Below are 14,441 nucleotides of genomic sequence, written 5' to 3'. Positions count from 1 at the left end.
CTTGTGTCATAACCAAAGACGTTTTTAGTCATAACCAAATAACAACCATAACATAAAGAATAAAAATAAAAAACCACAATAACTACTGACTTTCATAGATAATAAATAAATAAATAAATAACAACCATAATAAATCATCACAAAGTCCTAACCAATACCCTAAATTTCTTTTTTGACTTTCTATATTTATATTTTTGAATTCCAAAATTATAGATATGGTTGATGGCCAATATTTCTATGTCATGTGCATTTCTTAAAATTTAAAAACTTAATAAATTTAGATTAATACTTTGGAGCTCATAAAATATTTTCAGATGAAAAGTTTATTTTATTTGGTGGGGCTTTTTTGAGCCAACTTATGGCTTCTGGCTTTCAAAAAGTTATTTTGGACTGTTTGGTTAAACTTATTTCAAACAGTTTCTGATTCTAACAACTTATTTTAAGTCAAAAAAGTTGATTCTGAGAAGCTGCTCACCCCTTACTTCTGATTATCAGCTTCTGCTGTGGACATCTTAATTCACGGTTATACTCTTAGATTTTTTTTTTATTTTTTGTTTTAAATAGAAAAAGACCCAAATGGACTATAAAATATTATTATTATTTTTTATGAGAAATGTAGACAAATAGTGAATAATAAAAAATAAAAGTTAATTGAAAAAGCTACTTCACAGCTTATTTAACAAACACTACACAGTAACTTAAATCTATAATCCAACAACTATACCAAACAAATTAATAGCTTCTGATTAAAGTCATAATCTATAATCTGTTTTAACAGCTACACCAAATAGGACCATATGTAGTATAAATCGATAGATTATTCAATCAGTAAAATTGATAAGTGGGCCCAACTAGAACGACACAACCCTCTCTCAACATTAATTATATGCGTATGTACCTATTGAAAAATCAAATACAAGGTCTTAAACGGGCTTAGCAATGTAGGGAACCACAACAAGAGATCTGCAAGTAACCCCCTCAAGTAAGAAATTTCATTTGAAGCTACCATATAATTGTTTCTACATTATTTTGCAAAATATTTGAACCTCGAAAAACATTTCTCATAAACAACGTTGTTTCTCATAAACAATAATGTAGGACAAATCAAGATTAACTTTATAGAAGTTAGAATCTCACTTGGTGACTCCTGCAATGATATTAAATTCTTATTGTGGCTAACATGTAAACTAAAAAATAGAAGTTAGAAAATGCCAACTAATTAAAAAGAAAAAATATATACATTCTTAAAAAGAAGAAAAGAAAACCACTCTTTCGTACCTCTATTTTGTAGCCTGTGATGACTTTGAAAGCAAGAAGATCAATGATGATATGGTACTCCATATTACCTCCCAATCCTTATATTTATATAGAAACAAAGTATGTCAAATGACAAAAGAAGATAATAAATTACTTGCTTGCATTTTGGTGTAGGAAAAAAATGAGGAGAGAACAAATTACTTGCTTGCAATCTGATTTAGAGAAAAGGGAGAACAAATTACTTACTTGTTCCTTGCATTTATATATACAAAAAGTGTATCAAAGGACAAAGAAGAAAAATAAAAATAAAACAATCTACTAGCTTGGAATTTAGTTTAGAAAACAAAGCGAATTTAACCAGCCACATAGTGTTTAGAAATCAAAGCAAATTTAACCAGCCACATGGTGTTTAAAATTTGGCAACAATTGTCCTGCACTTGACATTTAACAGAATTTAGCCCATTGACCAGAATTCTTGCACCATACTAAGAGGTCAAGAGTTTGATACCTCCTACCTGCATGAGGGTCCTATTCACCTTGCAATCGTTTTGGGTATCTCTTTCTTTGGGAGTTTATTTGTAGTTCTCTATGTTATTAATTGTTAATTCAAACTACTTCAATGTTTTGAGAAAAAATGTAATTAAAAATGGGTTACCCACGCTAATGATCTTCAAAGGATACATTATACTCTATTTTTGTCCCAATTTTTAATTGTTCCATTTTTTCCCTTAAATTATGTGATTTGTTACACTTTAATTCCTAACGTTAATACTATTCAAAATCAATAACACAAAATAAGTATTTTTAAAAAATTTCATCAAACTCAACAAAGTCAAAATAACAAATAAGAAGGAATTGGTGGAATTAATCAAAACAAGAACTCACTACAACATATAAGAGTTTTAGATATCAAATGTTTTGGTCTTTAAAAGTGAAAATTTTGTTACAAAAGACATTTAGAGACTAATTTCTATCATCATGAAGATAAATGCTAAAAAGTTGTCTCGAAAAGTCAAAAATAAGACTTTTAGCGACAAAATTTTGAAAATGTCACTAATAAATATACTTTTAGGAACAAAATAATCCGGTCTCAAAATGGTTTATTTTTTGAAATAAAAAATTTGGCCCCAAAAAGATAATAATTCATCACTAATGTCTAATTTTCGTTGCTAAAAATATAGTAACGATACTTTTCGCAACAAAAATATTTGGTTCCTAAAAAATAATTTTATTCCTAAATTTTAGTCTCTAAAACCTTAATTTTTTGTAGTGACTACTTTACGTGTGAGGGCTTATGCATCAAGTTCTAATTTTTTCCGGTTAGTATTTTTGTTAAGATGCATTAATGGAATAATATGGATTAAATTTTAAAAATTAAGGGGAAATGAAACTGACTACGTTGTAATCTTATGTTCTGTTTGTTTGAGCGAAAAATATTTTTAAATGAAAATTATATTTTACAAAAAAAAAAAATTCAAAAAATATTTTCTAGAGAAAATATTTTTCTATATTCAGTGGTGGTGGTTAAACAAAGGTGGAGGTGGTGGCATGGTGGTGGGGCGTCGAAAGTAGTGATGGTGGCAGTGGTCGTAGCCGTGGTGATGGTGGTGTGGTGGTGGAGGCGAGATGACAGTGGTAGTGTGGAGGCATTGGTAAGATTTTAATCCGAAAAACGTTTTCTACCTTTTAAAGTGAAAAATATTTTTTGTCCATATAAAATTGTTTTATGTTGATTATAAAAAATATTTTCCGTTAACTTTTATTTTTTATTGTTTCAAATATCAAAATATTATATATATATTTTTCATAAAATATTTTCCTACCAAACTCAAATGGTTGCGTGCCATTTTTTTTTGATAAGCTTGGGGGATGTTGTTTTGATGTGCCCAACCTTTCATGAGGTTAAGGAAAATTAGGTTTTTTAAAATTTATTAATTTTTATATTATGAAATTTTTTATGGAAATTATATGTTTAATTCTTGTAAGGACAAATATACTGGTAGTCCCTACATTTTGTCTCTTGTGTCATTTTGATCCATATACTTTCAGTTGACACAATTTTGATCCTTAATTTTAAATTTTGTGTCAATTTGATCTAATTGATAATGTCGTTAGTATTTTTGACTGAAAATAAGTACTAAATTGGTTGAGATTACTCATTGAGGTCAGTAAAATTATAATTTTACTCCAAAAAAATGACACATACCACTTATATGCATATTTTTCATAAAAAAATATTAAGAGTTGCAATCAATTAGACTAAATTGAAACAAAATCATAAATTTAGAATCAAAATTGTGTCAGTTGAAATTATAATAACAAAAATGACATAAGAACCAAAATACATGAATTACTATCGCAATTTGCCCATCTTGTAATTAAAATTCTAAGCGTTAATATTGGGAGAAGTTTTGGATAATGATTTTTTTAGCTGAGCTTTGAATATGAAGTGTTTATTTATTGATCCTTCAGAAAAGGATTTTTTTTTTTTTTGTGTGATTATGTATTTTACTCAAAGAATAAATTCTTTCCTGGGCCTCTTGATAAAGAATATTTTTCAATTTTTACAATTGAAGAATTTTGGACAGAGATTATTTGACTGGGACTTGATAAAAAATGAATTTCATAGGGCTTGTTTCACGTTCAAATCAATTTTTGAGCGCTCAAAATTAAAAATTGTTTGGTTTTATAATTTATTCAAAATTATTTTTAATAAATTTTTCTATCTCCTCATTCCCTCACATCCTACACATAAATTAATTATTTTCTCTCTCTCTCTCTCCTCTCTTATTTTCTCACATTATACATATCAATCAATCATTTTTTTCTCTCACACCTACAAAAAAAAAAAAAAAAAAAAAATTACATATCATCTCAAATTACAAAACTCCAACTACAAAACTATATATCTATACTATTATTAAGTTAGAGTTCTCAATTGGTTTAGTGAAACCTTACTCTCCTTATGTCACGTGGTAGTATTTTTTATTTTAAAAAAAATTACACAAAGAGGTTGGTAGGACTTAAACCCATGATCGAGGTAGGAGAACTTATACCACTTAAGCTAAGTACATATTATAACATTAATTTCATTATTATTTTATTTTATTTTTACTTATTTGAATTGCACACGCATTTCGTGTGCCACCCGTTAGTTTTTAAAATATACAACTAAATGAATTTTTAAATTTCAAAAATTCTTTTAAAAAACATATCTTTTAAAATTGATTTTAAAACCAAACGAAACAGATCCTTTTAGTCTTTTCGGTAAGGAAAGTATTTTTTTGTTGGATCTTTTAAAAATGACATTTTTTTATTTTTCCAATTATTAAGCTTTTGGAGGAAAAATATTTTGAAGATGCATCCAATATGGGGACTAAAGCCATCGTTTGAATGGCCTACGACATGAGGAGGCCGAGTGTTTGACTGTCATGACTGGACTAACCAGTTGTAGGCCAATCAATTTCTATATGTAAAACCAAAGTATATCAATATCAAAGGACCAAAAAGAAGAGAATAAAATACTTGCTTACAATTTGGTTTATAAAAACAAGGATAGAACAAACTACTTGCTTGCAGTCTGATTTAGAGAAAGGGAGAACAAATTATTTGCTAGCTCATTAAATTTATATATAGAAACAAAGTGCATAAAAAAAAAATTAAAAAAATAAAAGTATACAATTTACTAGATTGGAAAGTGAGAGAGTAATTTTTTGTGAAAATTGGGCCGAGTTGGGAGATGGTCATTATGGCCCACAATACGAAGGGCTGAGTAAAAAGGCCGTAAAGTTACTCCGGTCCAAGAGAGGTACAAAATTACTCCGGTCCGAGAGAAATGTAATATTACTCCGGTCCGGAGGCGACTTGGAGTTAGGCCGGTCTCAGAGTTAGCCCGGCCATGGCGTATTGTGGTTAGAACGATCAGAACCTTGCTACTCGGTAGCTCGGTCTAAACATACCATGGTTTGTACATGAGAGAACCGAGATAAGGTGTAACAAAAAGGAGAACCGAACTAAGGATAGTTCGGCCTACTCTACGGCTCAGCATAGCCATGATTACTTCGGTCATGTTGGAGTTCGGCCATGATAAAAACCATCTCACTGGGTTTAAGCAGTGAGGGGGGTGTTGAAGGATAAGTATTATCTTTCAGGAGTATGAATCCTAGGAAGACTCTGCATGGAGGAGTAGAAGTCCTATTAGGATTGTGCCACACAAAACCTATAAAAGCTCACAAACATCACCTTTAGAGAGGTAACACACAACTTTGCTTTCTGAATACATGGAGCATTTGTCTATTTGTCAAGCTTATTGACTTAGGCATCGGAGAGGTTTCCGGCACACACCCGCCGGCTAGCTCACGTTTGTGTTTTCAGGTGATAAAGCGACGACGTACGGAGGAGCGCAGACTTGATCAACAGGATTATACGAGAAAGTTTATTTCTTTCCCGTACAATTGGCGCCGTCTGTGGAAAAAATAGATAGGACAAAACCTCTTGATCAAGCTTTGCCTCTTGAGGAACAATGGCGCACAATGAAGAATTACCACAGTTCGCCATCGACGGGCAAACACCAGATGGAGGGGCCAGGCGTGAAGGATTACCTTCTATCCCTCCCATGGCGGACTTGGAGTCCCAACGACATAACCCCAGGAGAGATACTAGGGGAAGACGGACTCACAGCCCCCGTCACTCTCGTTCACAAAGTCCTGGCAGGCAAAGGCGGAGGATTGATCCTCAAGTTCTGGAGGACCGCGTGAAGGAGCAAGACGAATTGATAAGGAGGATGGCGGCGGACATGGAGGCCTTGAAGCGCCAGATAAAGAACAAAGAAGTGACGACAGGAGAGGGGCGCAAAAATAAGACGCCCCCTCGCCACTCAGAAAATCGTAGTAGGAATACCACACCCTCGCAAGGAGAGAGTAGAAGCCTCAGGACAGGCGATACTCAATCCAGGTCTTCCAGAACTCGTCACTCCAGGTCTGAGAGGACGAGATCTGAAAGATCATACACTGAAGGAAGCACGTATTGGCCCTCACATACGCACCAAACCAGATCTAGACAGACGGAGTTACCCAGATCATCCGACTTACGAACCGTGCTCGAAGAAAAAGCACGATGCAAGGAGGATGCCAGGGCACGGGATCCACACAGAGTTTCTGCCTTACAGCGGTTGGCTCCTCGGACGCATGGAAGCGTCGAGGTTGGAATGCCAATACCGCGCCCTGCCTACGAACCAACGGACAAAGCATTAGCAAGACTGCAGACTTCGCCGTTTGTTCCGGCGATTGAAAACGCGCCCCTACCATCAGCCTTCCTTCAGCCCAAATTCACTACATATGAAGGGAAGATGGACCCCTACTCACACTTGAGCCACTTTCGCCAGGTCATGGCTGTATACAGGCGAAACGAGACCTTAATGTGCATACTCTTCCCATCTAACCTTGGTGACCTAGGCTTGACTTGGTTCGAGAAACTTCCAGAAGGCAGCATAGCCTCCTAGGCGCAATTGGCAGAGGCATTCGTCACAAGGTTCAGAACAAACACTAAAACCCCGGTGGAGATTGACCAGTTACTCTCCATCGACATGGGCAACAAAGAGACCCTAAGATCCTACAATAGTCGCTACTGGGAGACATTCAACCAGATTGGGGATTGCCCCACCAATCTCGCCATTGCACAGTATAAAAGAGGCCTTCCAGTCGGGAACAGACTAAGGGACTCGATCACCATGACGCCACCCCTTACCATGGAAGCCTTGATGGAAAGAGTGCATCAGCACATCAGGGTGGAAGAGGATGGCGCAGGTGCCAACGCAAAATCTGGCGCGACCACAGTACCAGAAAAGAAGACCTCAGCAAAGGTCAACACGGTAGATCGACCTAACAGAAACGGACGTGGCAGGCGAGAAAACGGAGAGGACCAGGATAAAAGATGGCTGAGGGTCCGCACGGCCATAACCACAGTATTCAAGAAACCGATCTATCGGATTCTGAGCGAAATACGCGATGAGCCTTTCGTCAAGTGGCCAGCTAAGCTAGGAGAAGCACAAAAAGACTATGACGAAAGATCGCGATGCACCTTCCACAAAGAAAAGGGGCACCGCACTGAGAATTGCACGCCATTAAAACAGCATTTGGAGGAGTTGGTGGCAGCCGGCCACCTGGATAAATACATTGAAGGAGGAACGCAACCAGCCCCCTAGGACCATAATAACCCCAACGGGATGCCAGTCGACACCCCACCTCAATGCATTATCAATGTGATACATGGAGTCTTTGAACCTGAGCGTGTATGCGAGCTCAGGGGATCAATCAAAAAGGCTGAGCACTTTAGAGAGGTGCTAAGTGCCCAACCTGCCATCAAGAAGGGGAAGACAGAGGCAACAAACGTCATGTCTTTTTCGGATAAAGACTTGGAACGGATATATTGCCCTCACAATGATGCCCTGGTCGTCACTCTCCGAGTCAAGGATTTTGACGTCAAGCGGATTCTGATTGACCAGGGTAGTTCATGTGAAATCATGTACTACGAAACATTTAAACAATTGAAGTTGCAAGACAGAGACTTGGCGCCTGCCGTATCTCCCCTAATTGGATTCAACTCCATGCCAAAATGGCTCGTCGGCAAAATAATTCTTCCAGTCAGAGCAGGAAGCGTGACGAAACAAGTGGAGTTTTGGGTATTGAAGGTCCCCTCCACTTACAACATCATCTTGGGCAGAACATGGCTGCATGCCATGCGATCGGTGACGTCATCCTACCACCAAGTAATGCGGTTCCCCAACGATACCGGGGTAATTGAAGAAGTCTATGGAGATTAGATCATGTCGAAGCAATGCTTCGTCACGGTGAATGGCAGCCGCGCTGCCAAAGGATATGTACATTCGGTGGAAGAACCTGAGAGTAATGAGCTATACGCAGATGTCGGCAAAGCAGCGGATCAGAAAGCAGTGGAGGACTTGGTAGAGGTAAAAATAGATGAAAAGAACCCGGATAAGTTCTTTTTGCTCGGTTCGTCGTTGTCCAGCACTGAGAGATTAGAGGTCTTGGAATTCTTAACCTCTAACATCGAAGTGTTCACCTGGACACCCTACGACATGCCAGGCATTGATCCAAAGTTCATCTGCCACCAACTCAATGTCCACCCATCTGCCAGACCAATCATCCAACGCACACGCAGATCAGTACTCCACCACGCCGAGATAGTGGCGGAAGAAGTCGGTAACCTGCTGGAGGCAGGAGCAATTAGAGAAGTGCATTACCCAAGATGGATCTCCAACACATTCGTAGTGCCAAAAAAGAATGGCAGATGGCGTGTCTGCGCCGACTATAAAACAGTCAACAAGGCGTGTCCAAAAGACAGCTTTCCTCTACCACGGATAGATCAACTAGTAGACCTAACGGCGGGGCACAATCGACTTAGCTTTCTGGATGCATACAGAGGCTACCACCAAATCGCGATGCATGAACCAGACCAGGAGGTCACATCATTTACAACTCCAAGAGGACTATACTGTTACAAGGTCATGCCCTTTGGCCTGAAGAACGCAGGGGCAACATTCCAACGAATGGTCACTAAGATGTTTGAACCATTGTTAGGAAAAACGATGGAGGCTTACATCGACGACATGGTGGTCAAAAGCAAGGATGAGAATGACCATCTCAAGGACCTAGGAAAGATGTTTGAAATCCTGAAGAAGCACAAGTTGCGCCTCAATGCATCTAAGTGTGCACTCGGAGTAGGATCAGGCAAATTCCTGGGCTTCCTTGTGACCAACTGCGGTATAGAAGCGGACCCCTCCCAGATCAAAGCAATTCAGGATTTGGAGAGACCAAACTCAATAAAAGAAGTGCAGCATCTCACCGGCATAGCAGCCGTGCTTAATCGGTTCATAAGCCGATCGTCAGACAGACTACAACCATTCTTTCAAGCTTTAAAAGCCAAGTTCGAACGGGACGAAGAATGCGACCAAGCTCTGGAAAGCTTGAAAGAATACGTGTCCTCTCCACCATTGTTGGTCACCCTAATACCAGGAGAAGAACTCTTCCTGTACCTAGCAGTCTCCCAGCACGCAATTAGTGCAGTATTGGTCCGTGCGGAAGGAATTCAACATCTGCTCATCTATTATGTCAGCAAGACATTGCTGGGAGCCGAAACAAGGTATTTGCCACTGGAAAAACTGGCATTAGCTTTGATGATGGCCTCCAGGAAATTGGCACACTACTTTCACGCCCACACCATAGTCGTCCTCACAGTTTTCCCACTAAAAGCTTTGTTTGAGAGGGCAAACTTTTCTGGGCGAATTTTGAAGTGGGCAGTAGAGTTGGGACAATTCGACATCAAGTTCCAACCCAGAACCGCAGTAAAAGCCCAATCTTTGGCAGACTTTGTCGTAGAGTTTACTCCTGGAAGTCATCATATATGCCCAGTCGACCTAACTGACATAACCGAACTAGGGATGGAAGTTGGCGCCGGAATAGCGCCACCCCTAGCAGAAGGTACACAGTCAGATTCCAAGGCAGACCAGGCTAAAGACAGTAAGGAAGAAGCAAACCAAGCTACACCAAACCAAGACTCACCAACAAATAAAGACTTGGTTCAATCAGATAGCGAGGGGCAGACAGCAAGCATGGACCTTGAAGAAAACACCAGCAACATTCTTGACCCCATGACATCATCCGACCCCTCTACTTGCTGGAAGTTGTTCGTTGATGAGATGTGGAAGCTCTTTGTGGATGGAGCATCCAACCGGCATGGTGCAGGACTTGGCATAGTCCTCATCTCACCAGACGGCCTGGTTATAGAACAAGCAATCAATCTTGGCTTCCCAGCATCAAACAACGAAGCGGAATATGAAGCACTCCTAGCAGGACTCAAATCAGCATACTACATGAAGGCCACCGAATTAATGGTCTACAGCGACTCACAGTTAGTGGTAAACCAAATTTCTGGCGACTATGAAGCAAAGGATGATAGGATGGCCAAGTACCAAGGATTGGTCAGAACAGAGATCAAGAAATTCGAAGTAGTAAGGATAGAACAAATCGGCAGGGAGGAAAACAGTAGAGCGGACGAACTAGCTGGCTTTGCCTCAATGGCAGATACATCTATCCCTTATCCGTTACTCATCGACTACTTACCAAGACCAAGCATCGAAGACCCCGAAGCAGAAAAAGTATGTTGCACCAATCTAGGCCCCTCATGGATGGATCCCATCATACTATTCTTGAAAGATGGCATCCTACCAGAAGAAAAGAAAGAAGCCAACAAAATTAGAGCAAAGTCACAGCGATTTTGGATTTCCCCATCTCTGGCATTATACAAAAAGTCGTTCTCAGGACCCTATCTAAAGTGTGTCCACCCCAGCAAAGTGGAAGCATTCTTGTACGAGATACATGAAAGGATGTGCGGAAGCCATCAAGGAGGAAGATCGCTAGCTTACAGGGCCATTTCACAGGGATACTGGTGGCCATACATGCAGGCAGACTCAGAGAAATATGTGAAGAAGTGCGAGAAATGCCAAAAATTCGCACACCAAATACATCAACCAGCTAGAGAACTCCTACCATTAACTAGCCCATGGCCTTTTGCAATGTGGGGCTTGGACATAGTAGGACCACTTCCAACAGCACCCGGCAACAGGAAGTTCTTTCTCGCAGCAACAGACTACTTCACAAAGTGGGTGGAAACAGAAGCATTGGCATCAATCAAGGAAAAAGATGTGAAGAAGTTCGTCTGGCAAAACATCATCACTCGGTTTGGCATACCAAAAGCCCTAATCTCAGACAATGGCACTCAGTTCGACGGCAGAATCTTCAGAGGCTTTTGTGAAGAGTACAAGATAGAGTTCTATAATTCTACACCGGCATACCCCCAAGCAAATGGACAGGCAGAAGCTTCAAACAAGGTAGTCTTGGATGGGTTGAAGAAAAGGTTGGAGAAAGCCAAAGGCAAATGGGCAGAAGAGCTTCCTCATGTTTTATGGGCTTACCGCACCACACCTCGGCGGTCAACAAGAGAAACACCATTCTCCTTAGCCTACGGTATGGAAGCAGTAATCCCACTGGAAGTTGGCCTCCCCACAATTCGAAGCGAAAATTTTGATCCCGACTTGAATGGAGAGGCCATAACATTGGAGCTCGACCTCGCCGAAGAAAGAAGAGAAAAAGCACTAGTTCACATTGCGTCATATCAACAAGAGTTATCCAGAAAATACAACAAAACGGTGCATCAAAGACAATTCAAGATCGGAGATTGGGTACTGCGAAAAGTGATGGGAAACACCTTGATACCAGGAGATGGCAAGTTAGGGCCAAATTGGGAAGGTCCTTACAAAGTGGTTGGGTTAGCAGGCAAAGGGGCATACCACCTAGAAGACAAGGACGACAAAACAATCCGTAGGCCATGGAACACTGTCAATCTCAAGTTATTTTATTTTTAGCTTTCCTCTTTCAAACATGTGTAATTTTTTCCTTCCTCAATAAAACAAGTTGATTCTTTTCAGCATAGTTATTTTTTATCAGTTTTAGAGAAGATAGGAACATTGCAAACATTTTACTTTAGGTTGACTGGAAAAACCAATCTATAGGTTGGCTGGAAAAACCAACACACCTCCTAAGCCCAGGATAAGGATCTAGGTTGCAGGACGTTTGGTCGGAATAACCAAACACTTTATTCTAAGTTGGCTGGAAAAACTAACTTAGAGGTTGGCTGGATTAAACCAACACCCCTCCTAAGCCCATGATAAGGATCCAGGCTACAGGACGTTTGGTCGGAATAACCAAACATTCTATTCTAAGTTGGCTGGAAAAACTAACTTAGACGTTGGCTGGATCAAACCAACACCCCTCCTAAGCCCAGGATAAGGATCCAGGCTGCAAGACGTTTGGTCGGAATAACCAAACACTTTATTCTAAGTTGGCTGGAAAAACTAACTTAGAGGTTGGCTGGATTAAACCAACTCTTGTTACTTTTCAGCCAAAGTAAGGGTATAGCTGAAGAGTGGTTGACTGGATTAAACCAACTCTTGTTACCCTTCAGCCGAAGTAAGGGTATGGCTGAAAAGTGGTTGGCTGGATTAAACCAACTCTTGTTACCCTTTAGCCGAAGTAAGGGTATGGCTGAAGATTGGTTGGCTGGATTAAACCAACTCTTATTACTCTTCAGCCAAAGAAAGAGTGGTTGGCTGGATTAAACCAACTCTTATTATTCTTCAGCCGAAGTAAGGGTATGGCTGAAAAATGGTTAGCTGGATTAAACCAACTCTTGTTACCCTTTTGCCGAAGTAAGGGTATGGCTGAAGATTGGTTGGCTGGATTAAACCAACTCTTGTTACTTTTCAGCCAAAGAAAGAGTGGTTGGCTGGATTAAACCAACTCTTGTTACTCTTCAGCCGAAGTAAGGGTAAAGCTGAAGAGTGGTTGGCTGGATTAAACCAAACTCTTAGTACTTTTTAGCCGAAATAAATACATCGGCTAAAGAGTGGTTGGCTGGAATGCTCAGTCAGACTACACAGTTGAGACCAGATTAAAGTGTCTCGGCCACAATACTATTAGAAAGCAAGCTCAAACAGGAAATTAAACCGAGATAACAGTTTGAAGTAAAAAGAGCATGGAAAAGTCATTGCAAGTACAAACATACAGATAAATCGAAATAAGAGTTCAAAACAAAAAGGAATTTTTCATTCATCAAAAAGCAATTACAAAGGGGGGGCCATAGCCCGGTTATAAGAGCAAAAAGTAACAAAGAAAAGAAAAGTACAGAATCAAGTGAAAAGGTCTTTAAGGTCGGCATCAATATCAACTTGAACACCGGTTGCAGATGGAAGATCAATCTCAGTAGAAACTGGCAGAACGACATTAGTCGATGGCTCAACAGTCAGGTCTTCAACCGTTGCCTCCAACCGAGCTGATTGATGCTCGTTGACTACCGGAGTAACAGTTTGTTCGTTTTCTTCATCTTCATCATCTAAATCCTGCAAAAATTGTTCTTGGACAGAAGCAGCATATTCCGCAAGTGAGGCCGGAATAAAGTACTGCGGAGCATTGTAGACCTCGGTTTCGGGCCCACAGCCGAGCTGTTCCACAGCACTCCTCCAGTCACACTTAAAGAATAAGTCCTTCTCCCCCTCACACTGTGGAATGTAGAGGCTCTCCGCCTCTTTGAAACCTTTGGCGTTGGCATCACCGACCTTCTTCTTCAAATCGGCTATTTCGGCGTCTTTTTTGCCTTCAAGTTTGACCAACTCGCGCAAGTATTTGTCTTTCACCATTGCTGCAATTTTTTGTTTTTCGGCTTCAGCCGAGCTAACAAGTTCGGTCAAGCGACCGTTCTCGGACTGTAGCTCAGCTATCTGCTTCTTAGCTTGCTCAAGCTCGATTGTCTTTGCCTCGGCATCTGCCATGGCCTGCCTGGCAGTCCTGCGGAGCTCCAGCACTTTCTTATGTGCAATGTGTTCTTCTGAATGGCCTGCAAAAGAGTAGTCACTCTCTTTAGCCGGACTGACAGTTGAGAAAAGTTAGACAAAGAAAAGGGAGAGCCACTTACCAGGATCATTGATTTTGTTGACGGCCGGATGGCCTTCAGCTCAGTGTTTAGTTGTTTGTTGTGGTGCTCCATGTCTTTTGGAAGGCAAACACTCTTGGCTAGATTGAAAGCCATCAAGTGATCCTTCTCAGCAACAACCGAGTCAGTTTCCTGAATATCTCGATTTTGAAAGGTAAGACTTGGAGCCCATTTGGAGGAGTCAGCTCGGTCAGAATACTCCGGTTGAGGGCTTGGTTGAGGGCTGGGCGGAAGAATGGTCTCGTCCTCGTCAACAAGTCGTTGCTCGGTTTGGCTAGTCCGGGCACGCTTATTCGCCCGAGATGAGGATGGCTGCTGGGATGGAAGGGCTACCACGGTCTCAATCGTTTGGCTTGGTGGCGGTACTTTGGGTCTGTTGGTCTCGGTCAAGAGGGTGTAGACACCCCATTTTTGACCGACCTTAAGACTCAGACGTCACCGATTGAGCGCTTGGTGATGTTGCATAATGTGCTCGTTCAGAAGTTTCAGAGTCGCGGCCGTAAGCCCTGCCTCCGGACTTCCGAACCCTTTTCTGTGCCTTGTCTCGGTTTGCGAACCAGACTCGGTTTTCTCTGTTTCTTTTCCTGAGGGGAGGGAGAGGTCCCGTAGACCATCTCTCA

The 14,441-nt window shown here is 40.5% G+C and overlaps 1 protein-coding gene across 1 annotated transcript; it reads right to left on the bottom strand.

Moving 5' to 3' along the window:
• Window positions 1–3,736: 3,736 nt before the first annotated feature.
• LOC145804729 (uncharacterized) lies at window positions 3,737–14,210 on the bottom strand. The gene is made up of 2 exons (XM_082899645.1): window positions 13,804–14,210; window positions 3,737–13,725 (listed from the first exon to the last, which is right to left on the bottom strand). The coding sequence occupies exon 2, from the start codon at window positions 13,658–13,660 to the stop codon at window positions 13,022–13,024; it is 639 nt and encodes a 212-aa protein (XP_082755771.1). The 5' UTR covers window positions 13,661–13,725; window positions 13,804–14,210; the 3' UTR covers window positions 3,737–13,021.
• Between the last annotated feature and the right edge of the window lie 231 nt (window positions 14,211–14,441).

Source organism: Camellia sinensis, chromosome 12 (genome assembly GCF_055761805.1).
Source record: "Camellia sinensis isolate YWXY chromosome 12, ASM5576180v1, whole genome shotgun sequence".
In the NCBI taxonomy this organism is placed as follows: Eukaryota; Viridiplantae; Streptophyta; class Magnoliopsida; order Ericales; family Theaceae; genus Camellia; species Camellia sinensis.
This window is presented reverse-complemented; position numbering and strand designations above follow the sequence as displayed.